The 13,446-nt window shown below is 46.4% G+C and overlaps 1 protein-coding gene across 2 annotated transcripts in view; it reads right to left on the bottom strand.

Moving 5' to 3' along the window:
• The window catches only part of TRIM33 (tripartite motif containing 33), a 149,764-nt gene extending 138,846 nt beyond the window's left edge, over positions 1 to 10,918 (bottom strand). The window contains exon 1 of one of the 2 annotated variants that reach the window (XM_017345956.4): positions 10,197 to 10,918. In XM_017345956.4, the coding sequence (XP_017201445.2) occupies positions 10,197 to 10,722 (526 nt within the window). In that variant the 5' untranslated portion in view covers positions 10,723 to 10,918. The remainder of the gene's footprint in view (positions 1 to 10,196) is intronic. The other variant, XM_017345957.4, reaches the window with a different exon arrangement.
• Between the last annotated feature and the right edge of the window lie 2,528 nt (positions 10,919 to 13,446).

The raw sequence follows: 13,446 nt of genomic DNA, 5'->3' as shown, positions 1-13,446 counted from the left end.
GCTTTTGTTTAGATGGGGTATGGGCATCAATATGTATTGTATTAGAAATATAAAAATGAGAATTCAAAGATATTTACTAATACATTGGAAAATAAGCCCATTTCATGTTTAAATAATACTTTTGTAAGAAATTACTAATTATTTTTGTTTTGGAAAATAAAATCAAGAGTGGCATTGTTCTATATTTTCTAAATCCGTCTGATTATTCTTTGATACAACAAAAACTTAAAATATGCATTTCTCAAATATCATTTGTAATGTGGAATCTCAAACCTCATCAATGAAATTTTACTACTCTAACATTAAAATCTATTTATTACTCTATTTTGTACCTTAATTAAATCTTTTTCCCTATGCATAATTTTGTAACGCAGGCACTGGGCCTTTGAATAACATTAGTCATGCAGTTCTTCTAAATGCTGACATTTCATTACACAATATCAAAAAAAAAATCACATGTTCATTAATATTGCTACCAATTTCATCAAAAGGGGGGGTCTTTAAATATTGAGAAACTGTCAAGCTTCTGGCAGTAGATACAAGTTTTCCAAAACTCTAGTCTTCATTTAATACTGAATTTTCATCATCGGCAATATATAATATCAGTTGTTTTCCATGAAGTGACAGGCTCAATTCATTCGTTTTTAAGAAAATGGCTGCCAAATATCCATGCCTAAAAATCAGTTTGTCAATCATTCCTTCAAGTAAAAATTATTTTCCATGAAAAATATTGATTCAGTGTGGAACTCAAACAACTGCATAAGTACTTTTCTTCTTGCACTTCAGTCAGCATAAGAGGCATTTATTTTTATATTTCCCATTTCAACACACAGAACATTAAGGATAAAAATTCAATTAAAAAGTTTTTTAATGCTTACTTAAAATATTAAGTAAAGATGGCATTTAAATTTTTTTTTACATCTTATATTTTTGTACATATACTTGGGGCCAGCCAATTTTTAACATTTACTTATCATTTATTTGAAAGCACAGTTACAAAGAGGGAGAGAGAGTGAGACAGAGGGAGAGCTGGATTGGAAGTGGAACAGCCAGGACTCAAACCAGCACTCATATGTGAAACCAGTGTTGCAGGCGATAGTTTAACCCACTACTCCACAAACTGGAACACTGGCCCCTGTATTTTTTTAATTACTAGTTGAAATGTTCTAAGCATCTGGCAGTAAAAATTCAACAGCTTTTAATTATTTATTTTCATCTACTTGAAAAGTAGAGTGGTGTAAAAAGTTAAGCGGCAGCTTTCAACGCCAGCATCTCATATCTGAGTGTCAATTCAAGACCCAGCTGTTCCACTTCTGGTCCAGCTCCTTACTAACGTCTCTAGGAAGACAGTATACCCAAATACTTGGTCCCTTGCCACCCATGTGGGAGACTTGGATTGAGTCCTGAGCTGGCCTGATTGAATTCAGCCTGGGCCAGATCTGGCTATTGCAGCCATTTGTAGAACAGCCCAGACCTGGCTGTTGTGGCCATTTGTGGAATGAGCGAGCAACAGGAAAATTTCTATCTGCCTCTCCCTCTCTGGTGCTCTGCCTTTCAAATAAACAACATCTTTAAAAATAAAGAGAGGTATCTTCCATTCACTGGATTGGAAAAGAATAACCAAGACTCTAACCAGCACTCCGATATGGGATCCGGGAGTTCCAGGTGGCAGCTTAACCCACAGCAGCACCACAACACTCACAGCAAGATTCAATAAAATTTAGTATGGCTTGAACCAGTTTAACCCATCACTGCCTCTGCCCCATCAATAGAAATGTCAGAACAGTGAATAAGACAAATAATGAACTAATCTAACTGTGAAACAGTTTTAACTGTGTGGCCCCCTGAAATAATCTCAGGACACCAGCACCACTACATTCTCTGGACCATAAGTGAAAATCACTGCTCTAGGATATTCTCCCTTAGAGGCCAATAAGTATAAATAAGGAAACAGAAGGCAATTAGGTGCTCCTAGAATTTTTTATACAAATATTAGGCATGATTAAGACTTAGGGTTTAAAGATTAGCTTATACGTATTTTTTTTTTTAAGTTTATTTTTTAAAAGACACAGAGACTGACAAAGATCTTCCATCTGCTGGTTCAATGCCCAAATGACCACAACAGCCAGGCTTGGCTAGTTTGATGCCAGGAACCCAGAATTTGATCCAGGTCTCCCATGTGGGTGGTGGGGACCTAAGTACTTGAGCCATCACTTGCTGCATCTCAGATTGAACACCAGCAGGAAGCTGGAATCAGAACAATGTCCCAGGTATTCCCAATATGGGACATGTATAGCATCTGAACTGCTATAAACACCCACCCCAGTCTACAAGTTTTCACATCCTAAGTTGTAGGTAGTTGGAGAGGTCTGGAATTCAAATGACTTCCAGATCAGGTATGCTTATACACCAGCAAATTTCAGAAAATACCAACAATTTACACTCCTGCCTTTTGTATTTATTATCAGACAGAGGCAGTCACAAAGTCAATGGGGGACAACTGGAAGATGATTGAGACTACAATTCATAATTTGCAATAAATAACTCATTTAAATCCTCACAGTAACACAATGAGGTAAGTATAATTACTACTCCTAATTTATGGATGCTAAATAACTTAATCATGGTAATTCAAGTAGTAAATGGTAGAGCTCAAAAATGAATTCAGGGAGCCAGCGCTGTGGCGTAGCGGGTAAAACCGCCACCTGCAGTGCCAGCATCCCATATGGGTGCTAGTTCAAGTCCAGGTTCCTCAATTTCCAATCCAGCTCTCTGCTATGGCCTGGGAAAGCAGTAGAAGATGGCCCAAGTCCTTGGGCCCCTGCATCCATGTGGGAGACCTGGAAGAAGCTCCTGGCCTCCGTTCGGCGCAGCTCTGGCTATTACGGCTATCTAGAGAGTGAACCAGCACATAGAAGACTCTTCTCTCTCTTTGTAATCTGCCTTTCAAATAAATAAATCAATCTTTAAAAAAAATTGAATTCAGAGAGTCAGCATTGTGGTACAGCAGGTTAAGCTGCCACATACAGCACCACATCCCATATTAGACTACTGGCTGGAGTCCCAGCTGCTTCACTTCCAATCTGGCTTCCTGCTAATGTGCTTAGAAAAGCAGAAGATGGCCCAAGTACTTGGACCCCTCCCACCCATGTGGGAGACCAGGATGGAGTTCCTGGCTTCTGGCTTCTTCCTGGCTCAAAGCTGACTGTTGCGGCCATTTGCGGGGGGTTCAGGGCTGGGCCAAGCCGAAGCCAGGATCTAGGAGCTTCATCTGGGTCACCCATGTGGGTGCAGGGGCCCAAGTACTTGAGCCATCCTCTTCTGCTTTTCCAGCCACTAACAGGGAGCTGGATCAGAAGTGGAGTAGCCAAGACTTAAACTGGTGCCCATACGGGGTGCCAGCACTGCAGGCAGAGGCTTAACTTTATACACCACACTGCCGGGCCCCCTTGGTTTCTGATTCCAATTTCCTGCTAATGCGTATGCCAGGAGTCAGCAGGTGATAGCTGAAGTACTTGGGTCCCTGCCACTTACACTGGAGACTCAAACCAAGTTCTAGGTTCCAACCTTTGGCCTTGCCTAACCCTGACTGTTATAGGCATTTGGGTAGTGACCCAGTGAACAGAAAACCTTTGTCTGTCTTTCACATAAAATTAAAACAAATAAGCTGGCGCTGTGGCTTAATAGGCTAATCCTCCGCCTTGTGGCATCAGCACACCGGGTTCTAGTCCCGGTCGGGGCGCCGGATTCTGTCCCGGCTGCCCCTCTTCCAGGCCAGCTCTCTGCTGTGGCCCAGGAGTGCAGTGGAGGATGGCCCAAGTGCTTGGGCCCTGCACCCCATGGGAGACCAGGAGAAGCACCTGGCTCCTGCCTTCGGATCAGCGTGGTGCGCCGGCTGCAGTGTGCCAGCCATGGCAGCCATTGGAGGGTGAACCAACAGCAAAAGGAAGACCTTTCTCTCTGTCTCTCTCTCTCACTGTCCACTCTGCCTGTCAAAAAAAATTATATATATATATATACATATATACACAATTTAAAAAAGGATAATCCAAGTGTATTTCTGTGAAATACATTAGAGAAAGTAAGTTCCCACATAAGTCACACAGAGGCTGAAACAGCCATACTGTGTATGCACAAGGATACATACAGAGTTGTACATACACAACAAAGGGTATCTATGCAATAAATTGTTGAGGGGGTGGGTGTTGGGACACCCACATCTGATATTAGAGTGCCAGTTTGAGTCCTGGCACCTCTACTTTCAATCCAGATTCTTGCTAATGTGCACCTTGGAAGGCAGCAGATGATGGCTCAAATGCTTGGGCACCCCTGCCAGCCATATGGGAGAGCCAGATGGAGCTCCTAGTTCCTGGCTTTGGCCTGGCTATTGCAGGAATGGGGGGAGGGGGAGGAAGGACAGCAGATGGAAGATGGCTCTCTAGCTCTCCAAGCAGATGAAAATAAATATTAAGCTGACTGAAAAATCAAAGCATTTTGGTGCAAAAATACTTTGAAATCCATACAATATTTTTTTCATAATACACATTTTCCAGTAATCTTTTGAAGACTTCTTGGATGTATGGATTTAAAAAATTTTTGCAGGAACATAAATGCATCCTTTAATTTCATTTTCCACAAACTTTCTAAAGTACCCTCATATTATGAGGGTAAGAACTTCCATGGGCTCAAAAGAGAACTCCCCCAAGTGACCCACCACAGTCTGTGATGAAGACAGAAACACTATGAAGAGATACTCTTCAAATCATGATTGTTTCCATCAGACTTTTCACAGTAACTTGAAGAATTCAGAAACAGAATCATCTTTCCATATTGATTCTTCCATCAGTCCCCACAAACTACAAATATTTTAAATGGAAGCAGATGTAAAAAGTTACGTTTTGTCAAAGACAACAGAATCCCAAAATCTTATAGAACATTAACTCAGCCTCTTCATATTGCAGATCTATGGAGGTGGCTCCCTAGGTGCCCTGCCCCATGGTTACCCAGCTAATTACTAGAAGAACCCAATGCAACTTACTCTCAATTCAGTTCTTCAGCCACATCACGGCTGAAGCTATGTCCCATTACAAAAGTCTCAGCTCCTTCAAGAGTTTGACAGTTTGTTCAGAAGCATCAATATAAATTTGTATTTTTACTGATACATTATCGACTCATACACAGTCACCACTGACAGCATCATGGCTTAACCTGAAAAGACATCAAATTTTTATTTTGGGGCTGGCACTGTGGTGCAATAGGTAAACCTTGCACCTGCAGTGCCACCATTCCATATGGGTGCCAATTCAAGTCCCAGCTGTCCCACTTCCAATCCAGATCCCTGCTAATGGCCTGGGAAAGCAGTGGAACATGGTCCAAGTACTTAAGCCCCTACACCCATGTGGGAGACCCGGAAGAAGTCCTGGCTTCAGTCGACACAGCCAGCCCTGGTTGTTGCAGCCATTTGCGGAGTGAACCAGCAGACAGAAGATTAATCTGTCTTTCCCTCTCTCTCTAACTCTGCCTCTCAAATAAATAATCTTTATTTATTTATTTATTTTATTTTTTTTTTACTTTTAACAATCTGAAATGCAGAAAGAGAGAAAGACAATGCCATCCCCATCCACTGGTTCACTCTACAAATGCCTGCAATGGCTGGGGCTGGACCAGATTGAAGTCAGAGGCCAAGAACTCCATCCAGGTCTCCATGTGGGCAACAGAAGTCCAAGTACTTGGCCCACCTTCTGCTGTTTCCCCAGAAACATTAGCAGGAAAAACTGGACTGGATGCAAAGAAGCCAAGATTTGAAAACAGAATCCCAGCATCACAAGCAGCAGTTTAACCCACTGCACCATAATGTCAGCTGCCAATTTTCGTTTTGTTTTGTTAATCACAAAAGCACTTTTAAAAGCTCACTACTGGATCTGTCCTTGTGGCATACCAGGTTATGCCATTGCCTACAACACCAGCATCACTTATGGACGCCAGTTCAAGTCCCTTCTGCTCTACTTCAGATCTAGCTCCCTGCTAATTAATGCACCTGGGAAAGCAGCACAAGATGGCCCAAGTCCTGGGGCCTCTGCACCCACCTGGGAGACTGGCTCTGGCCTGGCCCTGCCCTGGCCGTTGCAGCCATGTGGGGAGTGAACCAACAGATCACAGATCTCTGCCTCTCCCTCTAATTCTTTCCAATAAACAAATCTTTTTTAAAAAAAATTCACTATTGAGATATAACAAATATTAATTAGTATATTTTGATTTTCCCACTGCTCCAATAGAATACAGATCACACTGTCTCTTCAAAATATTTAAATTTACGTTTCTCAAAGTGTGGTGGGTGCCACCTCCATCAGAACCACATGGGAAACTTGTTAAAATTGCAGACACATGCAGTCATCCCCAAATCTACTGAATCAGTCTCTGAAGAAACTTCCAAATTAGCATGTTAATCAGTTCTCTAGGTGATTCTTACTCATTCAAAAGCTATTTATTGAACAATCATTCCACATTCTAGTGGGAAATATGAGATGAGCAAGTAAACAAAAATAGACATTTTGATTTTAGTTGAGCTTTAAAATAAAAAAAGTTATCACAGAGTGACCTGGAGGACTACTTTAAAATAAGCAGTCAAGGCCGGCACCGTGGCTCAATAGGCTAATCCTCCGCCTACGGCACCGGCACCCCGGGTTCTAGTCCCGGTCAAGGCCCCAGATTCTATCCCGGATGCTCCTCTTCCAGACCAGCTCTCTGCTGTGGCCTGGGAGTGCAGTGGAGGATGGCCCAAGTCCTTGGGCCCTGCACCCACATGGGAGACCACGAGAAGCACCCAGCTCCTGGCTTCAGATCAGCGCAGTGCGCCAGCCGCAGCGGCCATTGCGGGGTGAACCAACGGCAAAGGAAGACCTTTCTCTGTCTCTCTCTCTCTCACTGTCCACTCTGCCTGTCCAAAAAAAAAAAAAAAAAAAAAAAAAAAAGGCAGTCAAAATAAAGCTTTTCTGGGGCCGGTGCTGTGGTGTAGCGGGTATCCCATATGGGTACCGATTCCCGATTCGAGTCCCAGCTGCTCCTCTTCCTATCCAGCTCTCTGCTACAGCTTAGGAAAGCATTGGAAGATGGCCTAAATTCTTGAGCCCCTGCACTCACATGGGAGACCAAGAAGAAGCTCCGGGCTCCTGGCTTCTGATTGGCCTAGAGGCCATTTGGGGAGTGAACCAGAGGATGGAAGATCTCTTTCTGAACCTTTCTCTCTGCCTCTGTCTCTCTGTAGCTCTGCCTTTCAAACAAATAAATAACTCTTTAAAAACAAAATAAAAACAAAGCTTTTCTGAGACAATGTTTGAAATGAGGAGCCCTTCACTAAGGAACAGTGGTTCAACTGAAGTGGACATCAGAATCACCTGGAGGACTTATGAAACCATCACTGGTCCAAAGATCTGAGAATCTGCATTCCTAACAAGGTCACAGATGATACCGATGCTTCTGGTCCAAGAACGCCCTTGTGTGAACCTCCAGAGGGGTCAGCCACAGTGTGTTAGGAGAGACAGAAAAACACCATGTAGAAAAAACAGTACCATACTCATCACTGATTCAGAGCCACCAGAGAAATAGTGAATTAATCCACCAGCTTTGGTTCTTCAGATCACAGATTATTATTCAATAATACCTTCAATAATGCATTTTTGAAGCATTTCACAGTTACAAACAAAGCATTTTCACATTCATTTTTAATTTGACTTAGTAAGTGATTGTGAATAACTACTAGCTACATCTGAGAGACAAAGTTAGGGAAACAGTATGAGCCTCTGTTAAACAATTAGGTGGCAAAACTACGACCACTAACTCCATCCAACCCAGAGTTCTTTCCACAGAGCTTGCTCTCCTTTTTTCAAGAGCAAAGCAAAGGATACACACAGGAGTTCATACTGACAAATTATTTTCTAGACTTCCTACCTAAAAACATGGTAGTTTCCAGATTGTTTTAGATACTGGCTAGAAATCAACATCACTTAAGAACAACAGTATTTAGTCCTTTCCACTTACTTCTTCTCCCAGCTCAAAAACAAAGGTGGAGAAATGAAGAGAACGTATGGGACTATATTCTCTCATACATAAATTTCAGAAAGCCAATTTCATAACCTCAGTTCCTCAACCAACACAATTTGCATCTTGAGTTCCCTCTAAATTGCTCACCTAATCCAGGTTCCCACAAGGACACTGAATCCCACGTGTCTTATTATGCTCATGGGACCACGACCAGCTATCCTCTCTACACCTATTACCACTTAGTGTCTCCTCCATTAAACACAGATCTTTTTTCTTAACATTCTTATCTGCATGTCCCAATAACAGCTCAAACCCAGAAGTGAAGGTATTATATCCTCTCTCCACTACAGACACCTGCTTCTGTGCCTGAATTCTTTGCTTGCACTAACAGCACTGTCAGCAAACAAGAAACCTAGAACTCGGTCTACACACCAATCTCAGTTAGCCCCTCCATCTCCATTACTAACAATAAACTAGCAGCCATTTCACTAGTAACTACTGTATATGAGTCACTTTACATATCTTATTTCACTTCATTTTCTCAATAATCCCATGAGCAATATACTTTTTGTCCCTGTTCACAAATGAGAAAACTGAGGTGAAGAAAAGTTAATCTGTCCAAGTTCTAAGTAGAAAGTGGCGAAGAAGACACCTGAACTCATTTTGATGTCTCCCTGACATCAAAATGCTTCCTTCTGTAATGCCTGGCATCAGACCTCTCCTACCCAATCCAAATGACAATTTCCAATCTAGGTTGCTGCCAAGGTTCCCCTAACTGGCCTCCCTGCATTCTTTCATCTCTCAACGACTTCAGGTGATCTTTGTAGATCACAAATCTGACTTTACCCTTTGGATAGAGAAGTCCTTTGGGAACGCCTTGTACAGGAGACACTGCACAGGACACATCCCAACCCCTCAGTACTGTGCCAAATTTGCATACCTGCTTAGAAACTTCACTTCTGTCACATGTTTACAACAAAGTCCACCACGTTATTGTGATATTCGTGTGATTCAATGAAGAAACTTTCAAGTGCTCAATAATGAACTGTTATTCCAGAATCCCACCACTGCTGGAGTACTACATAAAAGACATAGTACATAAAAGACCTTACCAAGAAAAATTCCCAAATACTGTATTCTGAAGTCCAAAACACATCTTGTCCCAAGAGTTGCTGGAAAAGGATGTGGAACTCCTTATCCACGCAGCTGATCAATGCAATCTACTGTCCACCAGAGGTCTTGCACAAGGTGGACGCACCTTGTACCCTCGATCCCCTCCACCCAGTGAGGCAGGCAATCACCCTTCAGGAAACCTGCTCCAGGCCTTCCTTTCCTGGGAAGTTTCCCTGACTTTCCCTCCATTTCGCCACAGCCATGATAGTGAGCGCCCACCTCCACTGCTGCAGGCTACAGTTTCCCCTGTTAAGACTGGGAAGGGGGTCCTAAGCCAGCATCACATCCAGTCCCAGCAGCACCCAGAACGCTAGGGGTTCCTTAATGTACAATGAACTGAAACAAATGCATGCCCAGCTCTATCTGACCCTCAATCTCAGTCCAAGTTCATTTCTGCTCATCCCCAAACCTTACTCTTGTCCCTAACCATGCAGGTCCCTCACTGCTATTCTCATCTCCTGAGATGCTCCTTCCCAATGCCATCTTAAAATTCTTTTCCATCAAGAGCCTTCTCTTGGCTCCAAGTTTCCCAACGTCTTTTAGCCGCTTGCATTTAAACCGCAGTCCTCTTTGCTCCAAACCGGGCAACGGGCCACGTCCCCTCCCTCCAGTGCAATCCATCCTCACAGCCCTCCTCTCTTTACCTACTCCACCACCACCACCACCTCTCCCGGGCCGGGCGCCCGTCCACCCTGAACGCTGGCTCTGCTGTCCGGGTCCAGCTTGCACATCCCAAACCTCCTTCGCTGTGTCCCCTCCCCCCAACCCCGTCTCACAGCCGGCTCCCTCCCTTCATCCCCCTCCTTATCTCTCGCGGTCCAGCTTCTCTGGAAACTGTCCCAGGGGCCGTGTCTTTCACTTCGCCCACCCCTCAGGATCGCGCAGGTCCGGGCAGCCCCGAGCCCCAGCACTTCGGTCCCCAGATCCTCCTGGGCTCCGCAAATGCCCCGCGGCCCAGACGTCGGGCCGGGCCTCCGGCTCACCTTGCTGGATGTCGCCGTTGCTGCCCCCCGGGATGGGCACGCTGAGCTGGCGCTCCGGCTCCGGCAGGCAGCGCAGGCAGAAGGAGTGAAGACAGGGCAGCAGCTTGGGCTCCGCCTCACGCCGGCTCTGCAGGCTCTGCTGACACACGGCGCAGGTGTCCAGAAGCGAGGCTGGCGGTCCAAGAGGCGGCCCCGCCGAGGGACCCGGAGCAGGGGCTGAGGCTGGAGCTGGGGCCGGCGTCGATACGGTCCCCCCGGGAGCTCCAGAGCCCACTGAGGCTGCAGGAGCCGAGGCAGCCTGAGCCGAGCCCGAGGAGGCCGCGGCCACCCCCCCGTCGTCGGGCCCGGCCGCGCCGCCCTCCGCGCCGGCCCTGCTGCCTTCCTCCTCCTCCTCCTCCACCAGCACCGCGGCGAGAGGCGGCTCCGCCTCCTGCGCCGCGGGCCCGGCGGCCCCGGCAGTTACCGGCGCGCTGCCGCTGCCCCCGCCGCCGCTCTCAGCCTCGCCGCCGCCTTTGTTTTCCGCCATGTTTTCCTCTTTGAACCCGCCGGACCGCCCCGCGCCGCCCGCCGCCCGCGTCGCCGCCGCCGCCGCCCCCAGCCCCAGCCGCAGCGAGAACGGCCGCCGAGAGCGAGCAGGCGAGCGAACCAACGAGAGCGCGCGCGCACGCGGCGCCCCCGCCCTCGCGTCGCGCGGCTGAAGAGGGCGGGCGCGGCGCGCGCACGTACGCACGGACGTCCTCTGGAGGGAGGCGGGAACTCGGGGCGCGGGCGCGGGCGCGGAGTCGTCCGCGACGCTCGTCCAGACGTCTGGGGCTGGGGCGTTGCGTCAGTGCCGCGGACCTTTAGCGCAACAGGCGCTAGCCTTTAAAAGCCAGAGGCCGTGGCAACCTGTCGGCCTTTGGCGGATCGTGCTGCTGAGTTTGGCCTCAGCTGTGGTGCGGAACGAGGGGCGGACTAAGCTGGACGGGTCGGAGGCCGCGGCTGTGGCTGCCCCAGCGAGCGTCTCCTCCGAAGCTTCTGCAGCGTGATCGGACGCCAGGGCCTCGCGGTTCTTGGTGCTGTGCGAGGCACCTTCTGCTGTTTGTGGCTCAGGGGAGCAGTAAGCCGAGTCTTTGGTTTTTTTAACCGGAGGTCTACCAGAAATAGGCTGAAAAGACCCGGTGAGGAAGAGACTCACTGTGCGGCTAATTTCCACTACTTAGTGTGATTCCGGGACGTTGCTACGTAGCCGAAAACCGGTCACCTCAGGAGCTTTTTGAAAAGCCACACCTCAGCCCAGAGTCCGGAAGTGGGGCAGAGGGCTGATTCTGATGCGCCTCAGGTTGCGGAGCCAAGATCTCACCTCCAGTGTGGTGGCCTCTGAGAGTCCCACTTAGTGTCCTGGGTGAGCCCGGTGACAAATGCCCTCCAGGTAGAAGCTTTCAGAAAGGGTTGGCCTTTTATTTGGGAAACAAGTGTTTCTGCAGAGCAGTGGCTGTTTGGGCGTGAGACGCTTGCACTTCTTTGGTCTTTATCTCTTGAGCTGGTCTAAGTCCCTAAACCATGTGCAAGCCTTGTTTATTTACTCACTCCAGAAGACTCGCCTCTATTAGGTGTCAGTGTTTTAGATACCCTGCGATTACAGCAGAGAGCAAAAGAGGCTCTCCCTGCCTTTAAAAGAGTTCACGAGCTAATGGTGCAAGGTTTGGAATAAACGAGGGTACTTCAGAAAGCTCTTGAGAAATGTGTATTATGAGAAAACCATGTGTGGATTGGAAATTTTTTGCACTAAACTGTCGCAGTTTCATTTTCCATGAACTTAAATTTTAAGTACCCTGATAACATGCGAGGTAAATGCCAGGAAGAAAAAGCAACTGGAGCAAAATAGAGATTGAGGGAGGCCTGTTGATAAGATGAAGGAGTCTCTCTTGCAGAACAGTGTTCAAAGTAGAGGAACAAATAGTGCAAAGGGCATGAGGCAAACGTATCCTTAGCTTATCAGAACAGCAACGTATCAACTTGGATGGAGTGGCTTGAGCAGAGAGTAGTGAGAGATGAGGAAAATTATTAAAGGAGCTAGCTTTTGTTCTCTAAAAGAATTTTGGAAAACTATTTCCCATCAAGCATTGTAATTTGATTTTAAAAGAAGTTTAAATAATTGCAAAGGAATGGGCATGTAGCCTGGTGGTGAAGATACTGTTTAAGATACACAAAGCCCTCGTATCAGATAACTGGATTTGAGTCTCCTAACTCCAGCTTTCTGCTACTGCAGATGCTGGGAGGCAGTGGAGATAGCTCAGGTGATTGGGTTCCTGGCGCTTGGCTTTGACCCAGTGCAGTCCTGGATATTGCAGGCATTTGGGAAGTGAACCTTCAGGTGGGAACTTGCACATCCTTGCCTGCTGTCTCTCTCTCTCTTGCCTCTCAAATAGTTGCAAAGTGTCATCTCTGATATTTTAATTATTTCAGTTTATGATAATCTAATGGAAAGGCCGGCGCCGCGGCTCACTAGGCTAATCCTCCACCTAGCGGTGCCGGCACACCAGGTTCTAGTTCCGGTCGGGGCGCCGGATTCTGTCCCGGTGCTTCCAGGCCAGCTCTCTGCTATGGCCCTATGGCCCGGGAGTGCGGTGGAGGATGGCCCAAGTGCTTGGGCCCTGCACCCCATGGGAGACCAGGAGAAGAACCTGGCTCCTGCCTTCCGATCAGCGCGGTGCGCCGGCCGCGGCGGCCATTGGAGGGTGAACCAGCAGCAAAAGGAAGACCTTTCTCTCTGTCTCTCTCTCTCACTGTCCACTCTGCCTGTCAAAAAAATAATAATGATAATCTAATGGAAAAGTTTTTTTAAGTATTAAACATGACAAAGTCTTGAGAATGTCTTTTAATAACGTAGCTGAGTCCTTTTTTTTCCCCCAAAAAATTAGGTAACCATGAATTGCTAGGATGAAATAGGGTCCTGTATCAGTTCCATTTTTCATTTTTATATATTCCAGTACTACATTAAAAGCTACATATTTATACATATATGATGAATTTTATATATATAAATGGTTTATATTTAACATAAATAAGTACTCCCCCAGAAGCACTCATACCCTGGTTTTGAGACCACCAAGTGAGATAGGAAGCCCACAGTAGGTTTTGAGCAAAGACACAAAATAGGGTCATGAATAGAGTCCCTATATCTGCTTAATGAGCTGCGGAGGGTCAGAGTGGAAGAAAGAATACCAGTTACTAATAGGTCAGGCAAAGAATAATGATTGATTGGACC

This window comes from Oryctolagus cuniculus, chromosome 7 (assembly GCF_051225735.1).
Source record: "Oryctolagus cuniculus isolate XC-2025 breed Fujian yellow rabbit chromosome 7, ASM5122573v1, whole genome shotgun sequence".
Classification (NCBI taxonomy): domain Eukaryota; kingdom Metazoa; phylum Chordata; class Mammalia; order Lagomorpha; family Leporidae; genus Oryctolagus; species Oryctolagus cuniculus.
This window is presented reverse-complemented; position numbering and strand designations above follow the sequence as displayed.